This window comes from Pongo pygmaeus, chromosome 23, assembly GCF_028885625.2.
Source record: "Pongo pygmaeus isolate AG05252 chromosome 23, NHGRI_mPonPyg2-v2.0_pri, whole genome shotgun sequence".
Taxonomy (NCBI): Eukaryota; Metazoa; Chordata; class Mammalia; order Primates; family Hominidae; genus Pongo; species Pongo pygmaeus.
Window position 1 is genome coordinate 38,734,908 of NC_085931.1, and position 20,535 is coordinate 38,755,442.

The 20,535-nt window shown below is 41.2% G+C and overlaps 1 protein-coding gene across 2 annotated transcripts in view; it reads right to left on the bottom strand.

Moving 5' to 3' along the window:
* PITPNB (phosphatidylinositol transfer protein beta) overlaps positions 1 to 20,535 on the bottom strand; it is a 67,601-nt gene that overhangs the window by 31,858 nt on the left and 15,208 nt on the right. For both annotated transcript variants that reach the window (XM_063662671.1, XM_063662672.1), the window contains exons 4-5: positions 13,017 to 14,352; positions 11,022 to 11,105 (exon numbers count right to left, since the gene is read on the bottom strand). In XM_063662671.1, the coding sequence (XP_063518741.1) occupies positions 11,022 to 11,105; positions 13,017 to 13,082 (150 nt within the window). In that variant the 5' untranslated portion in view covers positions 13,083 to 14,352. The remainder of the gene's footprint in view (positions 1 to 11,021; positions 11,106 to 13,016; positions 14,353 to 20,535) is intronic.

Genomic DNA, 20,535 nt, shown 5'->3' on the forward strand with positions numbered 1-20,535 from the left:
GGGCCAGAAAGAGCCTTGAGCCCTACTCCAAAGATTCTAAACACGGAAGGGGCAACAAATTTGCATTTCTAATAAGCTGCCTGTGGGCAGACCACACTTGAATGCAAAGGGACTCAGGGTTTTGGTTTGAGTCCTAATAAAGTCTGACAGGCAAGCTCTGAAGTTAGCTAAAAATGCTCCCCAGCAACCCTCAGGGGCTCTAAAAAGAACCACCTCTTAACTTCCAGGCAATCTTCAGAGAACTGGACTAGTGGACAGACCCAACCCACAACTGGAACTCATGCATGTACAGACCTGCCTAATGACCATGGTCTCCAAAGGAGACCAAACTGGGGACAGGACGGGGGAGGTGTGAGTGAGCTGGACTCAGCAGAGGTGATTCGGGTGTTGCAAAGGAGGCTGAGCTGATTATCAGCAGCCTCATCCTCCCACTTGGGAGTGCCTGTGTCCTCTGGGGTATTAAGAAAAAAAATGTGACTAGTGAGTGGACCCACAGCTTTGCTGCAGAAGCTGGTGCTGAAAAAGCTGCTTGCACGAAGTGTTTCTGCTGGAAAGAGATGTTGCAGACTGGTCCAGAGTCTCAGCAGCAGCAACAACCCAGGGACCACAGTGTAGGGAGGGAAGGCTGGCTGCCTGGGGCAGGCAGGAGGGCTGCAGTACTCGAAGCCCGTAATTATGTCCCCATTACCCCCTGGGGGGGACATCTGCAAATGAGGAAAGGTACCAGAAAAAAGGATGGAGATTGTGGGTAAATATGACAGTGGAAATTATATTCATGGGCAGATAAGGAAGACGCACATGAGAGTAACAACTAGGGTGAAGTTAAATAGGACAAAAAGATGAACGTGATATGAATGAAATCTGAGCTTTATCTTAGGAGCACAACAAACTTACTGCGTAGCCCACAAAACAGGGGTCCCTCCTACTCTGCAGGGAAGTTCCCTATCAATCAGAGCACACCCTGCACATTCTGTGACCCAAAACCAATATGGCACACGGGTTTCTAGCTATGTCTCTTCCTTTCAAGAACATCATCCTTCGTGATGCTGAAAAGCCATGGTCATGGCACTGTGGTCACACAATGCTAATGCTTGATCTTGAACCATCTCATTTAGGAAAAATTTCACCATGAACTGAAGCATTACACTCAAACATGCTGAAAGACGAGGGGAAAAATTTCATTCTCTCTTTAAATTTGCTTCAACATTAAATGGATCCTGATTTTTAAACTACATCTCTCAAACAATTTAATGCTTTCATATCATTAATATTTCCTTATTATTAACATGTAAAAAACACTCAGATGTTAAGGTGCATCACTTTTAGGTACGTAAGCCTTAAAATTTTGGATTAAACATTGTTTCTACTTAAAAAGTACCTTGAAAATTGTACAAATAAAGTCACATAGTATGTACTATAGAGGAAGGCTGATACAATCCTTTCTTGTTATACATAAATATCTAAAAATGTGGTTCCAATTTCTCTTTTTTTCTAAACCATGCTCATTTTCTTTCAAATTACTTCCAAAAACGAAGGTCTCTCTGATGTTAATCGTGTGTATACGTCAGCTTACACTTTAAAGAGTCTTCCTCTCCCGGGAAGTGACTTTTGTATACAAATCATGGAAAGCTACTTAGACAAAGTGCTGGAGATGATTAAAAAGAGCCAGATTCAAATTTATACCTTAAAAAAAAAAAAAAAAAAAGCAGAAGCAGATGTCAACTGACTCATTTGTGTATATTTTAGAAATGTGCTGAAGATATGCATGTGCATCTCATCAGGACATTTAAGGAATCCTAAACTTTTTACTGTGGTTGTGTATCAGTGACAACTTTAGAAATTAAAAAACTTTAAAACTTACACTGTGGTGTTTTATGCTGGATACTCCTGGCTCTTACTACAATTTGATCTAACCAAAACACTTTTTAATCTGACCAAAAAGGTATTTGCTCATTTAGAAACAACACTCAGAAATTTTATTTTCTTGAGACAGTCTCTGTTGCCCAGGCTGGAGTACAGTGGCATGATCATAGCTCACTGCAGCCTCGAACTCCTGAACTCAAGCAATCCTCCTGCCTCAGCCTCTCGAAATGCTGGAATTGCAGGCATGAGCCACTGTATCTGGCCAAAATTTTTAGAATTTAAGGCATATAATATATATCTTATCTAGAATTACTAAAGAAGGAATTAAAGTAGCATTTTATTTTTTCATTTACTATTTGAACAATAAAAACTTCAACTCCTCCAAAAAGCCTTTTCTTCTTCTTTTTTATAATACTAGACAGAAAAAACATTTGCAAATTCTCTCTGATCTACCAAACCTTTACGGAAGAGCTTACTCCACGCCATGCATCCAGCATCTTGCTAGGTCCTGGAAACAGAAATGATGAGTACAGTACAATCCTGACCGCCAAGAGGCATCTAGCTTACTGAGGAAGACTTTTAGAAGTGATGCCTGGGTTTAAAACAAGGGGCTCTGAGGACGGAGAGGGTGTGAGGTGTGTCCTGCTGGAGCATGGTGTACTCTGTGACCGCTGGGATGACTGGCAGACGGACGCTTCCCTCTTAAAGGACATAACACGTTAATGACACTTCACTACAATGTCACTTTCTCTTGAAACAGGAAATCCATTTCCTATGGTAGGTACATTCTGAAGGGACAAAAGATACTAAGTGAGGACATTATGCAGAAATCCCAGACTACTTGGCTTGTTTCATCAGGAAGTGATGTCGCTTCTAGAAAATTACAGAGAACAGTGGCTAAAGCAATAGTCATATATAGACTTCCCACAAGTCATCAACAAAAAGTCCTAATGACCCATATATTTAAATACATATGATTTCTGTAGCAAACTACCCTGTGACCCTGGGTCACACTGACAGATTTTTAAAACAAATCCTTGTTCCTAGAGTTATTGTGACAATGTCACCCTCCAATTATGTAAACATGTCAAAGTACCCACTCAAGTATTCAGTTACGCCATGAGTCAAATCCCATCTCTTCTCTGCATGGTGAAGTATAGTTCATAAACACTACCAAAGACAGCAAATCTACAAGAGTGGTATACAAGCCACCTGACAACCTAGCTGAGAGAGTTAAATCTTAAGAGTAATCAACAATCACTCTGAATTAAAATATTTGGGGCTGCATTTGTATTAAATCCACCTGCAGTGACAGAAAGCCCCCACCAGGTGGAGTTTCAAATTCTTGGTTTCTTGTACTCCCAACTATTTCATGTTTGTCCTGACTCTGAGGACTTGCCTACCGATCACTCAAATTTAATAATGCAGTTGTTTTCTTTCTTTTTAAAAGCAAGTAATATGAAAGAAACTCAACCATTTAACTTGTTTTTTTTTTTAAATTAGCTCACTCAAGAAAAACCAGAGGTCATTAAATACAGAATGAAAAATCACTGATTAAATCCGACTGAGACAAAAATCTCCAGGAGTCAAGGTGCCACAAGTACGAACGTTGAGGATCACTATACCTTCAGGTCTTCCTAATTTTCTTTTTCCAAATCACCACCAACACATTCATTTAAGGGAGAAAAGGTCATATCATGAACTTTTAAACTGGGTAAGACTATAGACAGTGATTTACCTGACTTCTGGATAGTCACAACTGCATAGGTAACCAGATTCTGCATATGAGGTGTTACCACCAAACAGAGGCGCATTAGAGGAACATGCATTCCCAGTAGTCACATGATCTCCCATTCAGAAGGTGCTGCCCTTTGGTCATAAAAATAGTGTTGAGAAAAACGCAGGTTCTAGCTACTGCCTCCTAGTACAGGCCCAGACATGATGGTGGTCTCATGAAAGGGGATCATTCCCTGTTTACAAAGCAAGAGAGTCAGGCTCCCAGCTGAGCTGCAGGGTAAGAGCTGGGGCTGACTGAAGGGGTAGGCTCTGGATCTGGCCATTAACCATTCCCCACCTAACCTGAGCCTCCACAAGCTGTCCTCTGGTCCCTAGAACAAGACAGACTCAGCAAATCTAGGAAGGAGATTCTGCTCCAATATCCCCACCCAACCCACCTCCCCAGGTCTAACAGGCGACCCAATCCATCGGGTGCAGCCCCACCCCCACTCAATCCCACACCCACTTGCTGGCCTATTCATAGTTACTAAGCTCTCAATTCTAGTGTCACTCCAATCCTTACGGAGCAAGTTTTAGGCACTAAACATTGACTGCTGGTATGGCAGATGCATCCTAAAGTGAACCCCTCCCCGCCATAAGTCACCCTCATATAATTCCTTCCCGTTAAGTGCAAGCAGAACCGCTAACCTGCTTCTAAGCCACAGACTGTGGCAAAGGTAATGGAGGCCATTCCCTTAATTAATCAAACTAATCAGTCACATTACCCAGCCACTAAATATGTAGTGACCTGTTATGCAGCAACAGAAACCATACAGTGGGTGAGAGGAATTTATCCCCTGATCCACTGCACACATCTCTGTCAGACCTCAACTCTTCCATCCCATTCCTGTCCTAAGGGAAATCACTATTAACAGCATCTTATGCATTCTTCTTGATAGTCCATACATAACTAAGCAAACTATTTTTCTCCCTTTTAATATAACAAATGGAAGCATACTACACATACTTCTTTGTCTTTCTCCCTCCAGGTTGTCTTGAAAAGACAACCTCCATCAGTACAAATAGAGCTCACTCCTTTTTAATGATCGCACTGAACTCCATCATATGAGTGTGCTATAATGTTTTTAATCAGTTCCCGATTGATAAAGAAACGCTTAGACTTCTGAACTTAGGTTTATACACCTGTCACTTTTCAGTGGGTAGAGTCAATTCCTAGAAGCAGAATTTTGCTGGGTCAACAGGCTATGTACACTTGTAATTCTGCTAGACTAGCACCAGTTCCACCAATTTATATTCCCACAGAAAATGTATGGGAGTGCCTGCTTCCTCATCCCTTGCCAACCCAGGTGTTATCAAAAGGACATCAAATTTGATTTTGTATTCCAGTACAAACTCTTGGCTCATAGTGTTTAGTTTCGTCATTATTCTCAAGCTCATCAGGTTCATCTGACCGATATTTATGAAGGGCCTACTCTGTAAAAAGGGAACAGGTTGCTAAACAAAGAGAACAAAACACACCAATGAAATGAGCAAAAGCTTCTGAAATTCAGCAGAGAGGAAGACTGATTTCAACTTGAAAGAAATCTCCCTGGAGGAGGCAAGCTCTGACCTACCTAGATCCTGAAGGACATGTCAACTTTGGACAGAGAGAAAGGAGTCCCAGAAAGGAGGTGAGAACAAGCAGTGTGTTGGAACAGGAAAGCACAGGGTATGGTCCATGGCACAGCAGTGTGACGAGAGGAAGACAATGCTCAAGTGGCAGCTCGAAGAGTGACTGCCCTGGCAAGGCCTGAGCTAGGGAAGAATCAGTCAGGTGATCTGAGAATTGGGATTTCCACTTTAGGCATTAGCTAAGTGATCATGAGAAATACTAGCTTACCTGGGCTTCAGGAGGTTAGCCCTGAAACCAAACTTTCTGTAGCTGCAGAACTGTGTGTTCAAAGTAAATCTTACAGTCAAGACTAACGACAAGTAAGCACAACCGTGCTGGCAGAGGGAACAGGAAGGAACTCAGCCCCTTATTCTAGTCGCTCCATCATGATAACCTGAGGGAGGAGGGGGGCAAGAAACTCTTAGGATTATGTGAAGCACAGTCTAAATGCAAGGAGGCCTAGGTAGCTAAGGTTCCCTTCAGCTCGAAAAACTACTCCAATTCAATGTCAGATGGTACACCTGTACCTTCATTTCTATTCTGCTTGCCTATGATTCATTTATTAACAGGAATTCACTGAGTACCTACTATATTTCAGACAGTGTTACAGGATCTGGGGAGACATGGGCTAAGGTTACAAAGACTCTTCCCTCTCAGGTTTAATTTCTACTTGGAAGGGAGAGAGAAAAATGAAGAAATAAACGTATAATGTGTCAGAGCAACAAGTGTAAGAGGAAAAAGTGTAATGACTGTTCCACTCATCAAAACTCTACACATCCTCATGTCAGGAGTCTTCCCTTCAGCCTTTTCAGCTTTGCATTCTTAGAGATCGTCTGTTCTCTTCTCTGAAATCCTACAGCACTTTGGACCATGCTATAAGCCTCTGCCACTTGTTAACTACTTCACTGTACTGGGCTTCTCTTGCTAAGACTGTAAGTCTCTTGTGGGTGCTATACAAATCGACAGCTACCACAGTGCTGCATGCACAGCACTGGTACACACTGCACAGGCATTCAGTACTATTGATTGCTACGACATTACCATTTTAGAATAGCAAATGTGTTGTGCCTTTTCTCTACACTGTAGACTATTCAAGTGACAAAATTACCTAAAAGGGCAGAATGAAATGAACAAATTAACAGAAAACCAAATTGGATCTGGTAAGAAGTAGTGACCTCCAGGTGGTCCAGGTGTTTGGGATAGAAGCTAATCCTAAAACACTAACTAGTCAAGGCCCAAACAATGGGGCGGAAATTAAAGGGATAGAGTGTAGAGGCAGCTGTCAATGCCTGTGAAAGTGGACAGACAAGGATGTGCAGAAGAGGAGACCCAGGGTCCCTGCACCACTGGATTTCACAGTCACCTCCTCCCTGAAATGGGGGTCTGGTCCTAGCTCTCCTGCCACCACCCATACCTGCCTTCAACACCGCCCACCCCCACACCCTCCATCCCAACCCTAGAAGCTCAATGCTCTGCTCCAGGCTTAAAAACTGTCAAGGGCACCTTTGCCACCAAAAAGTTCCTTTCCCTTTCTTTTTGTAACAGAGAAATATGCATACTGGAATTATTTTTTTTTTTCACATCAAAAGCTCTGATAATCCTTACGTAACAGTTCTTTAATTATCCCCAAGAGAGCACATTAGACAAAAAGCTCCTGTGACACAAAGGTCTACAGTAGCACTAGTCACAACAGCCAAGAGGTAGAAAAAACCCAAATGTCCATCAACAGACAAACGTATGAAGCTGGGCGCGGTGGATCATGCCTGTAATCCCAGCACTTTGGGAGGCTGAAGCAGGAGGATCACAAGGTGAGGAGATCGAGACCATCCTGGCTAACATGGCGAAACCCTGTCTCTACTAAAAATACAAAAAATTAGCTGGGCGTGGTGGTGGACACCTGTAGTCCCAGCTACTCGGGAGGCTGAGGCAGGAGAATGGCGTGAACCCCGGAAGCGGAGCTTGCAGTGAGCCGAGATCGCGCCACTGCACTCCAGCCTGGGCGACAGAGCGAGACTCTGTCTCAAAAACAAAACAAAAAACAGATGAATGCATGAACAAAATGTGGTCTATCCATACACTGGAATATTATTCAGCCATAGAAAGGAATGAAGTACTGACACACACTACGAAGATGAATCTTGTAAATCAATGCAAAGTATAAGAAAGAAGCCAGCCACGAGGAGGCTGTGCGTTGCATGATTCTATTTATATGAAATATCCAGAATAGGCAAATCCCAAGAGACAGAAAACAGGTTAGCAGTTGCCAGAGGTTAGGGGGAAGGATAATCAGGGAATGACTGTTCATGAGTACAGGGTGTCCTCTTGGGGTGATGAAAACGTTTTGCAGCTAGACAGTGGTGATGGTTGCAGGACCCTGTTAATGTACCAAATGCCACTGAATTGTACATTTAAAAATGGCTAAAAGGGTAAAATTTAGGTTATGTGTATTTTATCCCAATAAAAAATAGTTCCTGCAAATTCAATAAACTTTAAAATAAATTTATATCTTACTAATCTCTAAAACATAATGGGAAATTAGGAGCTATGAACATCAAAAAGCCACATATACGCAGGTTGTGGTTAGTCCCCAAACAATGCCTGGTGTGACCACAGACTCTCGGAACTCTTGTACAACTGGAGCTAATAATAATGATAATTATAGCTAGCATTTACTGAACTACACACTGGCTGTATGATAAGATCTGGCTCTGTGTTACCACCCAAATCTCATCTCAAATTGTAATTAACACATGTCAAGGGAGGGACCTGTAATCCCCATGTGTCAAGGAAGGGAGGTGACTGGATCATGGGGGCAGTTTCCCCCATGCTGTTCTGGTGATGGTGAGTTCTCACAAGATCTGTTTAGGAGTTCCTCCTCCCTCCTCCTCTCTCTCCTGCCGCCATGTAAAACGTGCCTGATTCCCTTTCCACCATGACTGTAAGTTTCCCAAGGCCTCCCCAGCCATGCAGAACTGTGAGTGAATTAAACCTCTTTCCATTATAAATTACCCAGTCGTGGGTAGTATCTTTACAGGAGTATGAAACAGACTAATATACTCTTAAGTGCTCACATTTAATCCTATAATTACTCTCATTTCACACAAGATAATACAGGCAAAGAGAGGCTAACCAACCTGTCCAAGATTAAATAGCCAGTAGGTGGCAGAGCCTCAGAATGGAAATCTGAAGCCCGCCTAGTTTCAGAATGTATGTTTTTAGTCAAAGCTCCATGCTTTGACTAAACACAGATCCTCCTCACTTGGGCTCAATCCAGTCTTTTTCACTAGCTATCCACCCCAAACATCACGATCATTTTCACACAGAGAACTACCTACTCAGCCTTTGCATGTGTGGTGCCTTCCACCTGGAGCACCTATCTCAAGTGCTGCTGTCATGCATCCAGTGCCTCCTCTCCTCTCTGAAGTCTGTGCTGAGGTGGAGGGGATGGGAACCAGGGCCTCCACAGTTCTTGTGCAATCAATCTGCCCTTACACTGCTCTTTCCACCAGCATTCATGCCTGTAAACACTGCCCATTTTCGCCTGAGGACAGGAACAAAGAATTTTTATGCCTCCAGCAAAACCAAAGGTATCTTGTACTCTGCTGGTGAACAACGTAGACTGAAAACCTATGGACCATAAGTCTGAGTCAGTCGAGCCATTTTGTTTGGTCATTATAGCATTTTCAAACACCAACAACATAATGGGAATGCCTTCCCCAGGGCACCCGATCCTGGTGTGGCATACTGTTGCTTGGTATTTTAGTGATGGGCAGCTCCAGGCTTGTAAGCTGTCCTGACCTAGTCATTAACTGACTCACTCATTACTCCCAATTACTTCTCTTCCCATCATTCTTTCACATATAGTAAATCTTAGCTGTAAACAATACCAAGAGAAATAAAAGGGCATAACAGAGACATCATTTCATTTCTACAGACTGAAAAACTCCCTATATAATTTCAGAGGTGGAAATATCCCTAAAATTGAAACAATTTCAAATCACATCAAAACTAAAATTTAAGAACTTCTAGAACAAAAGTCCTTTATCAGTGCTCACACTTCTAAGCAGGAAGGGGGCCCTAGCAGAGTTGGCCCAGCCTGGCACTGGGTCACTGCTGGCAGTCTCAACCCCAGCGACATCTGAGAAAAGGTCGGGGACCTTTGTTTAGGCAAGATTACCTTTAAATTTCAACAGCAAAACCAGACATTTAGTGTTTGACTTATTTCTGTTTCACTTACAACACTGCTCAAGTTCAGGGAATAAGCACCAAAAATAGAAATGGAAGGGGATGCCTACCGAACACACCGTGCTTGACCATGACAAAACAAAGGGTACCACTCTTATTCCAAAGCTTATAGCTCTCTAGATTAGAGGAAGAGGACCAGTGCTTGTATTTACACGTGCTGTGTAAAACCAAAGCAGCACTTAGCACATTATCAAGTAAGAACCACATTAATATTCACAAACTTTGGCAAGATGAGACAGTGGTCTGTTTTTTTCTTTCTTTTTTTTTTTTTTGAGATGGAGTCTCGCTCTGTTGTCCAGGCTGGAGTGCAGTGGCGCAATCTCGGCTCACTGCAAGCTCCGCCTCCCGGGCTCATGCCATTCTCCTGCCTCAGCCTCCTGAGTAGCTGGGACTATAGGCGCCCGCCACCATACCGGCTAATTTTTTGTATTTTTAGTAGAGAAGGGGTTTCAACATGTTAGCCAAGATGGTTTCGATCTCCTGACCTCGTGATCTTCCTGCCTTGCCCTCCCAAAGTGCTGGGATTACAGGCGTGAGCCACCGTGTCCAGCCTTTTTTTTTTTTTTTTTTTTTTTGAGACAGGATCTCGCTCTGTCACCCTGGCTGGGGTGCAGTGGTACAATCACGGCTCACTGCAACCTCAAATTTCTGGACTCAGGCAATCCTCCTGTCTAAGCCTCCTCATGTAGCTGGAATTACAGGCACATGCCACCACGCCCAGCTAATCGTTTTTTTCTTTTTAGAGACAGGATCCCACTATGTTGTCCAGGCTGGTCTCAAGCTCCTGTGCTCAAGTAATCCTCCCTCCTTGGCCTTCCAAAGTGTTGGGATTACAAGTGGAAGCCACTGTGTCCAGCCTAAGATTATTCTATTATGCTTACATATATAATCTTTATCTTGAGTCTTAATCTGGCATGAGGAATAAGCATCTTTACTTGTGAAAAAGAAATTTTTTTATTAAGTCAAAAGCCAGGAGTAGAAATATTTACATCTTAATAGGATTCAAAATAGAAAGCTAAACAACTGTTAAATTAAAATACTCTATACCTACTTCTGGAATCTAAAAGAACATTTTTAAAAAGATACTCTACACCAACCATTTTCCACAAATAACAACTGTAGCTGAGTTACTAAATACTTGTATGCAAATTAAATTTTTCCTTTCTTAATCACATTTGAAAAGTAAAAGGGACCTAGCTCGAGGGAGAATTATTTTGTAAACAATGTGTTTTGTTTTGTTTTTCAATGAAAACAACCTACATTTCCCAGGTATACTGGGATTTCTTAAAGGGATCACTTGCACAAAGCCAAAATCTACACAGAAAACAAATCGCCTTCTCTCTCACTCTGGTCTCTTTGCTGCACAGATGTACTAGACTACACTCCAAGCTCATTTCGGCATAGAAATGTAGGCTGTACAAGAAAGAAAGGAAATAATTTTTTTAACTTAATCCCAAATGTGATAGTAGAAAATAATTTTTAACTGTAAAAGGGAACAGGTTAAATGTCATTGAGTAATACTTACTGCTGGTTCAACTTGACTTCTATCTGCAATATCTATATGGACAATTTCAACAGTTTTCCATGTGTTTGGATCTAAACCATGTACCTACCAATGACAAAGAGAAAAGAAACAAAACAAACTGTAGATTATTCTATTATGCTTACACATATAATCTTTATCTGGAGTCTCTCAGGGTACATTATAGGGAATTAAAAGACCCAAATTATTATTTCATTATATTAGCTGTCTGACATTTTGCAGGATCTAGAAGTCTTTTATTACCACTTATAACTCCAAATAAGGAAGGAGAGAATGAGGATGCTGCCAAATGAATAGAAACCTGTCAATATTATCTTCTGACAGTCCTCACAGATGATTTATGTAACTAAATATACGAGACCTATGTTTAACCCAAATGATACACAACAAAGTACTTATAACCTTTGTAACCAACAAAGTCCTATACAAACATAAGGTGACATTACAAGAAGAATTCAAATGATGCACTGTATGGTCTAAAATCTCTCCAAAATTTGATTATCCTAAAGCTATTCAGTTTCAGTATGATGCCAACTCCTCTCTACTGCATGTTGATCAATCATTTATTTCTGAAATGCCATCTATGAACTAATTAGGAATTGTTTGAAAACTGCCAAAGATATGCCCGTTTAAAAGCTGAAAATATCAGATTAAGTCATACAGATTAATGCACACCAAATAATCTTATCTAGATTATAAATTACAGAGGATTACTATGAAAAACAACATAAAGGCCGGGTGCAGTGGCTCACACCTGTAATCCCAGCACTTTGGGAGGCTGAGGCAAGCAGATTACCTGAGGTCAGGAGTTCAAGACCAGCCTGGCCAACATGGTGAAACTCCATCTCTACTGAAAACACAAAAGTTAGCCAGGCATGGTGGTGCATGCCTGCAGTCCCAGCTACTTGGGAGGCTGAGGCAGGAGAATCGCTTGAACCCAGGAACCAGAGGTTGCACTGAGCAGACAGCGCATGATTGCACCCCAGCCTGGGCAACAAAGTAAGACTCTGTCTCAAAAAAAAAAACAAAAAGAAAAACAACATAAAATGTCAAATGATCACTTGAAAGAAAACTCAAGTCAAATACTACATATTAAAATTCAAAGTTCTATTAACTGGCATCAATAACATAAGAGCACAGTAATAGAACAGTAAAAACACAATCTGCCACAATCATTAACCTACTCTCCTGGAATGAATGCGCACCAGAAAACAGAAACTGCTGAGTCCCACCCCTAGAGATTCTGGTTCTTGGGTGAGGTCAGAGTATTTGCATTTCAAACAAGTCCTCAGATACTGTGCTGCTGCTGGCCCATCCAAAGACCACACTTTTGAGAACCCCTAGACCAAGGGCATCAACCTATACAACAGGACTTCCCAAGTTCCACGACAAACCTTGTCAAAAGTTAATGATTACATTTTTTTAAGTCCTAACTCAAAGATGTTCTTGAATCTTAAAGAGATAAATGTGAACCAACTTATATAAGTCAACAGCTTTTCAACATTTTTCTAAGTTATTCAAGTACTTTATCCCTCCTGCCTTTTGGCCATTTCTCTAACATGAGCCCATACCCTAGCAAAGCAGACAGGAGGTAAAAATTAAAGGAATCAATCCTGCTATGCAGAGCAGCTCTGACAAACACTCAGATATAAAAGCAATCTAATTAGCAAAACTAATGGCTAAAATTGGGCTGGGGATTATCTGTGAATTTTGTTTACTCATGCTCTCCTTGTCTCGGATAAAAAGAGTTGCTGATCAAAACAGCAACTTTACCAAAGTGTCAAGGAAAGGGGACTGACAGGGAAAGCCCATTTGGTTTCTGGCTGCTTGCCCACCTCATCTCAATTTGACACAGCTTGGTGCGGTCAGATACTAGTCTAACACAGGTGACATTACTTTGATGATGACAAAGTGAACTACATATAGTATTCTCGTTTCCAGGGGCTTCTGTACTAAAAGTGCAGAGTTGAAACTTACATTTTCTAATGTTCCCAAGTCTGGTTTGTGCCATGTTTCGATTTTAATGAAGAAATCATCTTTCATATATTCATTCTGCAGAAAACACAACAGGAAAATGACAGTGATCTTCTACCTGTTCCTTGGTGCCCACGTCTGAGGGAGCTTTTCCCAGTATAGGCATCCATGCTTTGACTCTACAAGGAGACTGATCCTCAAGTGACAAAGAATCATTAGCTACCGATTTTTATAGACTTGTCAGGCAAACCAAATGCTGCATGCTTTTAAATAAACAATTCTACTTGCCACGCGGCATACTGGGCTAATAAAGAAGCTGTGAGGTCTGATAAACAAATATGGCGTTTGAAGGGAGTAACAAAAGCAAAATAGAATCAATAGGGAAATTTTGAGACAAGGGTGGAAAGGGCCCATGAACACTGGGAACATGTGGTAGAGTATGGGGGCTGGTTGGCGGGACACAGGAAGGAACCATGCAGTGAGGGGCAGTTAGCAAAGAATGGTTGAAAATAATTACTGTGTAAAACAAAGTTTAAAGATAAAGAAAGTATGAGACACAAAAACAGTTTTACTCACCGTTACAACTGAGGCATAATGGAGAGGTAGGTAATGAAAGGAGAAAAATTTCAGAATATTAATTGGAGTCAAAACAATCTGTCCCAATACTTAATGTCACAAAGACTAAACTATCTGAAAACAGAACATTTATTTGGTAATTTATGTCTGCAAAACTGTTTCTACACAAGTGACACTACACAGTACATTAGATTATGGAGTACAAATAAAATATGAAGAATAATCTAATTTTAAAAATAATGCTAAAAAGAATAATAATGTCACAAAAGCAAAACATTATTTATAAGGTCAATTTAGCAAATGATAGGATGCTGTTTCAGAACTCTGTCCTATTCCTCCTCTATTATGTAGCAATTTAAGTAAAATACTGTTGAAACGCACCAAAACACCCTTCTGAGTGTAAACGACCTTTCTTTTGGCTTACCCCTGGAGCCAGCATAGTCAGCTAGGACTCCAAAGTGGCTGCCATGTGGGAATGAACTTATGCCTGTCACAAAGTTCTGAGGGGAAGAACCCAATGCAGCCCTTCCTCTGCCATCATTCTAGCAGTGACTATCCAAGAACCCAAGGAAGACCTTGCTCAGTGTAACCCTTCTCAAAGACAATGGTACTGGGAATCCCTTTCATTCTCAGGGTGGAGGGGTACAATGGCTGCTGGGGGCCAGGCTTACTTGTTCTACAGTAGGGGTACGCATTCCAGGCTTTCTCATGAAACACCAAGGAGCCCTCGGGAGCAATCATCCTCACGAATGCAGGAACTTTGCTGGGAGAAGAGATATACTAGATATATTTAACAGCACCATCAATTCTTTCTTGGTATCTATCAAACTGCTTGAAGGAGTATGGCAATCAAAGGTGACCACGTTCTAAGTCTGATGAACTAGTTTATTTCAATCCTAAAGTAATCCAGTAGAAATGAACACATAATTTTTTACATTTTAAATAAAAATGATTAAGAATATTTAGCTGGGTATGGTGGCTCATGCCTGTAATCCTAGCATTTTGAGAGGCTGAGGCAGGAGGATCGCTTGAGCCCAGGAGTTTGAGACTAGCCTGGACAACATGGTGAAACCCTGTCTCTACAAAAAATATAAAATTAGCCAGGCATGGTGGCACATGCCTATAGCCCCAACTATTCAGGAGGCTGAGGTGGAAGGATCACTTAAACCTGGGAGATAGAGGTTGCAGCAAGCTGAGATCACACCACTGCACTCTAGCCTGGGCAACAGAGCAAGACCTTGTTTCACAAGGAAAAACAAAAAAGTTAACTGTATAAAAGGTTTTGTGTGTGTGTGTGGTTTGTTTTTTTTTTTTAAATAGAAGCAATTATTTCTTAAGAACTTCTGATCTACTACCCCAATGTGAAACCTAAGAGTCAACAGCTATTCATCCCGCACGTTAATACAATGTAGTTCTTAGAGTTAGATGACATTATACTGTTTCTTAATGCAAAAGGCCCCAGAATAAGGAGATACCTCTGAATAAAAGTCTGAATACATTTTACAGAACAGACCTGAAGAAAAATGACAATGTAAAGGACCCATGCAGAAAATGAGAAATTAAAGCGTATCCAAGTATAAAATTTTGTAGGTACGGGAGATGAATGTCACTTGCCTCAAGTATATTCAGAGGAAGATAAACGTTCAATACATGATTAATATATGAGAAGCTTGTGCAAGCATATGATAATCAGAAACAATCCCAACATATAAAGGGGCAAAACTCATCCACAGGCCCATTACAAATAGAAAATGTTACTCGTTAACAAACAAACGGGAAAATCAGTCTTAACAGTCTTCAAATAAATGCAAATGAAGTGACTGATTTAGTGACTGGAGCCTACTGTAAAGAGTAGTTTTGTTTGCACAGACTTTTCACACACATCGAATTCAAATCCCAACATCACCATTTAGAAGCTGTGTGACCTCAGGCCTGCTACTTGGCTTCTCTGAAATTCCTCATGTGTTGAATGGAATTCCTATTACCTGCTCTGCAGGGTTATTAAGAGAATTAAATCAAATACTGGAATGTGTTTAGCACATTGCACAGTACAATGAGCTAAAAAAATGGTAGTTACTGCTTTTTAATTATAAGCTGACACGGAGGTGGGTACTTTCATATGCCTTTCTTCATTTAAATCTTCCTTAATGTCTTCACAGCCTTAAAAATGAAAGGAGCTAATTCTTTGTTCACTTATTTCTTTTTTCTTTTTTTTTTTTTTTGAGACAGAGTCTCACTCTGTTGCCCAGGCTGGAGTGCAGTGGCAGGATCTCGGTTTACTGCAAGCTCCGCTTCCTGGGTTCACGCCATTCTCCTGCCTCAGGCTCCCGAATAGCTGGGACTACAGGCCGCCGCCACCACGCCCGGCTAATTTTTTTGTATTTTTAGTAGAGACGGGGTTTCACCGTGTTAGCCAGGGTGGTCTTGATCTCCTGACCTCGTGATCCGCCCGCCTCGGCCTCCCAAACTGCTGGGATTACAGGCGTGAGCCACCGAGCCCGGCCTGATCACTTCTTTTCAAATGGTGGAACAATTCATTCAAACTTCAGAAACACCAAGCCAGGATAACTGAAAATAACATCACTTTAAAAGTCAAAGAGTATCTAGCTGTCCAAAAAATTTATCCCATTGCTAAAGAACTAGAACCAAAATCCCTTTAAGTGTGGGTGAGGTCTAATCAGGGTACAATGGAACACATGAGGATAATTTTTTAAGCCAAGCTACAAGACTACCTATTCATCTGAGAGTATGACAAACAGATCTATCAATGGTTCAGTTGGTCAACTTAGAAAAAGCAGGAGAGGCCAGGCGTGGTGGCTCACGCCTGTAATCCCAGCACTTTGGCAGGCAGAGGTGGGTGGATCACCTGAGGTCAGGAGTTCGAGACCAGCCTGGCCAACACGGCGAAACCCATCTCTACTAAAAATAAAAAAATTAGCCGGGCATGGTGGTGGGTGCCTGCAATCCCAGCTACTCGGGACACTGAGGCTGAATTGCTTGAACCTGGGAGGTGAGCTGAGATCATGCCATTTCACTCCAGCCTCGGTGATACAGCAAGACTCTGTCTTAACAAAAAAAAAAAAAAAAAAAAGAAAGAAAGAAAGAAAGAAAGAACGAAAAGGCAGGAGAAACAATTCTGTATTAACTCAGACACATATTTTAACTATCCATTTATTCCTATAGTGCCTGATATGTGAAGAACCTTAATATTCATAAAATGTTCTAAAATTTGCTGACTCAAATAGAAGGAAATTGGCATTTATCATTAAAGGCCAACATGAGACAAATCTATATGAAAATTTTACTATTTCTTTATCTCGCTCCCAAATGCCTACTATCTTATTTCTAAGATACTTTTCCCACCATGTGAATTCCAACGATTCATTTTATGTTTTGACTGAGTTAATAAAGTCCAAACCTATAAGCTAGATTTATTTCAAATTTACTTTTTTTTTATGTTTAATGTGAGAACATTATCAAATACATCTCTCCTCAATGAATCTAAGTAACTGACTAAACTTGAGGAAAATGTATATATGGAGTAAATAAAATTAAATTTCAATTCTACTTCAAAGGTTAGAAATGTTCATTAATGGCAACCTTAATATATTCCTAACATGGTAGTTCAAGTGTGCCAGGTATATATTATTGAGAGCATATACATCATTTTGGCACCACAGTTATCACTTAGCAAGATACTTTAGTAAAATGCAGCAGATTCCTGATTTGGAAGCTTAGAGAGCCTCCGAAAAGAACAATTATTAACTGAATGAACAATAGTAACGCCCTTTAGTAAAATGTAGTAGATTCCTGATTTGGAAGCTTAGAGAGCCTCTGAAAAGAACAATTATTAACCGAATGAACAATAGTAAGGCCCTTTAGTAAAATGTAGTAGATTCCTGTTTTGGAAGCTTAGAGAGCCTCAGAAAAGGAACAATTATTAACTGAATTAACAAAATGGGAGGTAGGCCTTCAAAAACAAACACGCAAAAAGGACAATCCTTCTCTTGTCCTCCCAAACTATTCACAAAATGGTGCTCCCTCAGGATAAACCAATACTCGGAACAGCGCTCACTTACCTCAAGGTAAACATGGCTACATTTCAGCTGCTTAAGAGTGAAGAGTTAAGAGTTACTCTTAGCACAACGCCCAGGACCATGAAGACTCTTCAGGAATACATACCCCTTCTCCCACTCTGAATAGTACTTTAAGACTATTTAACTTCAGGGTAAAATATGACCATAAGGTACACTGAACGCCTGATCTAGGCGCATTCCTTTTTTAATCCTATTCCTGAGATAAATAATACCATGGCAAATCATTTCTAACTGCACTTTTCCCTGGAAATTATTACATCTATCTGTAAACCACACAAGCAAGACAACTTTTCCCACCCTTCTCCTTCCCACTGCAGATGAACATCAAAACACACAAAAATATAGGGAAGAATTTGAAGACCAGATTAATTTACCATAAATAAACCAATTAATCTTTCATTTTATGATCAACTGAAATATCCCTTCAATACACTGTGATGCCTTCTCTTCACTAGTCAGGAAAAGCTCAGCTGAGAAGGCAAGAAAAGAAAAGAAAGGGCCAGGTGTGGTGGCTCACGCCTGTAATCCAAGCACCTTGCCAGAGGTCAAAGTGGGAGGATCACCTGAGGTTGGGAGTTCGAGACCAGCCTGGCCAACATGATGAAACCCTGTCTCTACTAAAAACACAAAAATTAGCTGGACATGGTGGCAGGTGCCTATAATCCCAGCCACTTGGGAGGCTGAGGCAGGAGAGTCGCTTGACTCAGGGAGGTGGACGCTGCAGTGAGCCAAGATCACACCACTGTACTTCAGCCTGGGGACACAGTGAGACTGTGTCTCAAAAATAATAACAATAAATATATATATACATACATACATAAAATACTGGGTACCTCATTCATTCATCCACTCAAGTATTTCCTGTGCCCACTGTGCCAGGCCAGGGGCTATATAAATAATGGTGAGTACACAGGGACAACTCCTACTCAGAACTTATTTCCAGGGATGGAGGCAGAAAACAGATTAGTACACAACAAAACACAAAGAGAATTACTTAACAAACAGTGCAGTGAAATTAAAGAACAGGGTACTGGGCAATCAGTAAGTGAAGCAAGGGTATTCGGGAAGGCCTCTCTGAGGAAATAATATTACAGCAGTGATCCAAGGGTACGGAGGCAGGGAACAGAACAGCAAGCAGAGGGAACAGCGTGACTACAGGTCCTAAGACAGCAAAAGACTTAACCTGCTTGAGCCATTCTTAGGCCTCCAGCATGGCTAGACTGCAGTGACCAAACATGGAAAGAGGGCAGAAAGACCACATGGGCCCCACCTTATAGGTCACAGAGTTTAGATTTTATTCTTTGTATGATGGGAAGCCACTGAAAGCTTTAAAAAGAGGAATGGCACAACCTGATTTCAGTTGTATGACCATTCTGGCTTTGTGTGAAAAAATTAACTGGACTGGGCAAGAAAGGATGGTTGCAAAAATTAACTCAAAATGGATAAAGACCTAAATAAAAACTAAAGCTATAAAATTCTTATAAGAAAATACAGATGTAAATCTTTATGATCTTGGATTGGGCAATGATTTCTTTGATGACACCAAAAGTATAAACTACAAAAAGAAAAAATAAATCAGACTTCATCAAAATCATAAACTATTTTTTTCTTTGGTTTTTTAAGAGACAGGGTCTTGCTCTGTCACTAGGCTGGAGAACAGTGGTGTAATCATAAATCACTGCCACCTCCAACTTCTGGGCTCAAGCGATTCTCCCACCTCGTCTCCTGAGTAGCTATGACAAACAGGTACGCTGTACTGTGACCGGGCTAATTTTTAAATTTTTTTGTAGAGATGGGGTTGCAGTATGTTTTGCTATATTGCCCGGGCTGGTCTTGAAATCCTGGCCTCAAGCAATCCTCCCACCTCAGCCTCTTAGGTAGCTGGGACTACAGGTAAACACCAAAATTAAAAACTTTTTAAGCTTCAAAAGACACTATCAAGGAAGTGAAAAGATAACTCACAGAATGGGGGAAAAATCTGCAAATCACCTCTATGATAAGGAACTAGTACCCAGAATATATAAATAAGACAACTTAACAAAGAAAACTCAATTTCAGAATGGACAGCCAGAGGCCAGGCGTGGTGGCTCAGGCCTATAATCCCAGCACTTTAGGAGGCTGAGGAGGGTGGATCACCTGAGGTCGGGAGTTCGAGACCAGTCTGACCAACATGGAGAAACCCCGTCTCTACTAAAAATACAAAATTAGCCAGGCGTGGTGGCGCATGCCTGTAATCCCAGCTACTCGGGAGGCTGAGGTAGGAGAAGCTCTTGAACCCTGAAGGCGGAGGTTGTGGTGAGCCGAGATCACGCCATTGCACTCTAGCCTGGGCAACAAGAGTGAAACTGTCTCAAAAAAAAAAAAAAAAAAAAAAAAAGAATGGGCAGCCAAGGCCAGTGGCTCACACCTGTAATCCCAGTACTTTGGGAGGCTGAGGCAGGAGGATAGCTTAAGCACCAGGAGTTGGAGACCAGCCTGGGCAACACAGGGAGATCCCCACCTCTACAAAAAAATAAAATTAGCAGAGCACAGTGGTGCACACCTATGGTCCCAGCTACTCGAGAGGCTGAGGTGGGGGGATTGCTTGAGCCCAGGAGTTCAAGGCTACAGTGAGCTATCATCAAGCAACTGCAGTCCAGCCTAGATGACATAGTGAGACCCTGTCTCCAAAAAAAAAAAAAAAAACTAAAAAGAAAGTGGGGGTACGAGATTTGAACAGATATTTCTTCAAACAAAGAAAATATACAAATGACCAAAAAGCACTTGAAAAGATGTTAACATCATTAATCACCAAGAAAATGCAAATCAAAACCAAAACCACAATGAGATACCACTTCACACACACTAGA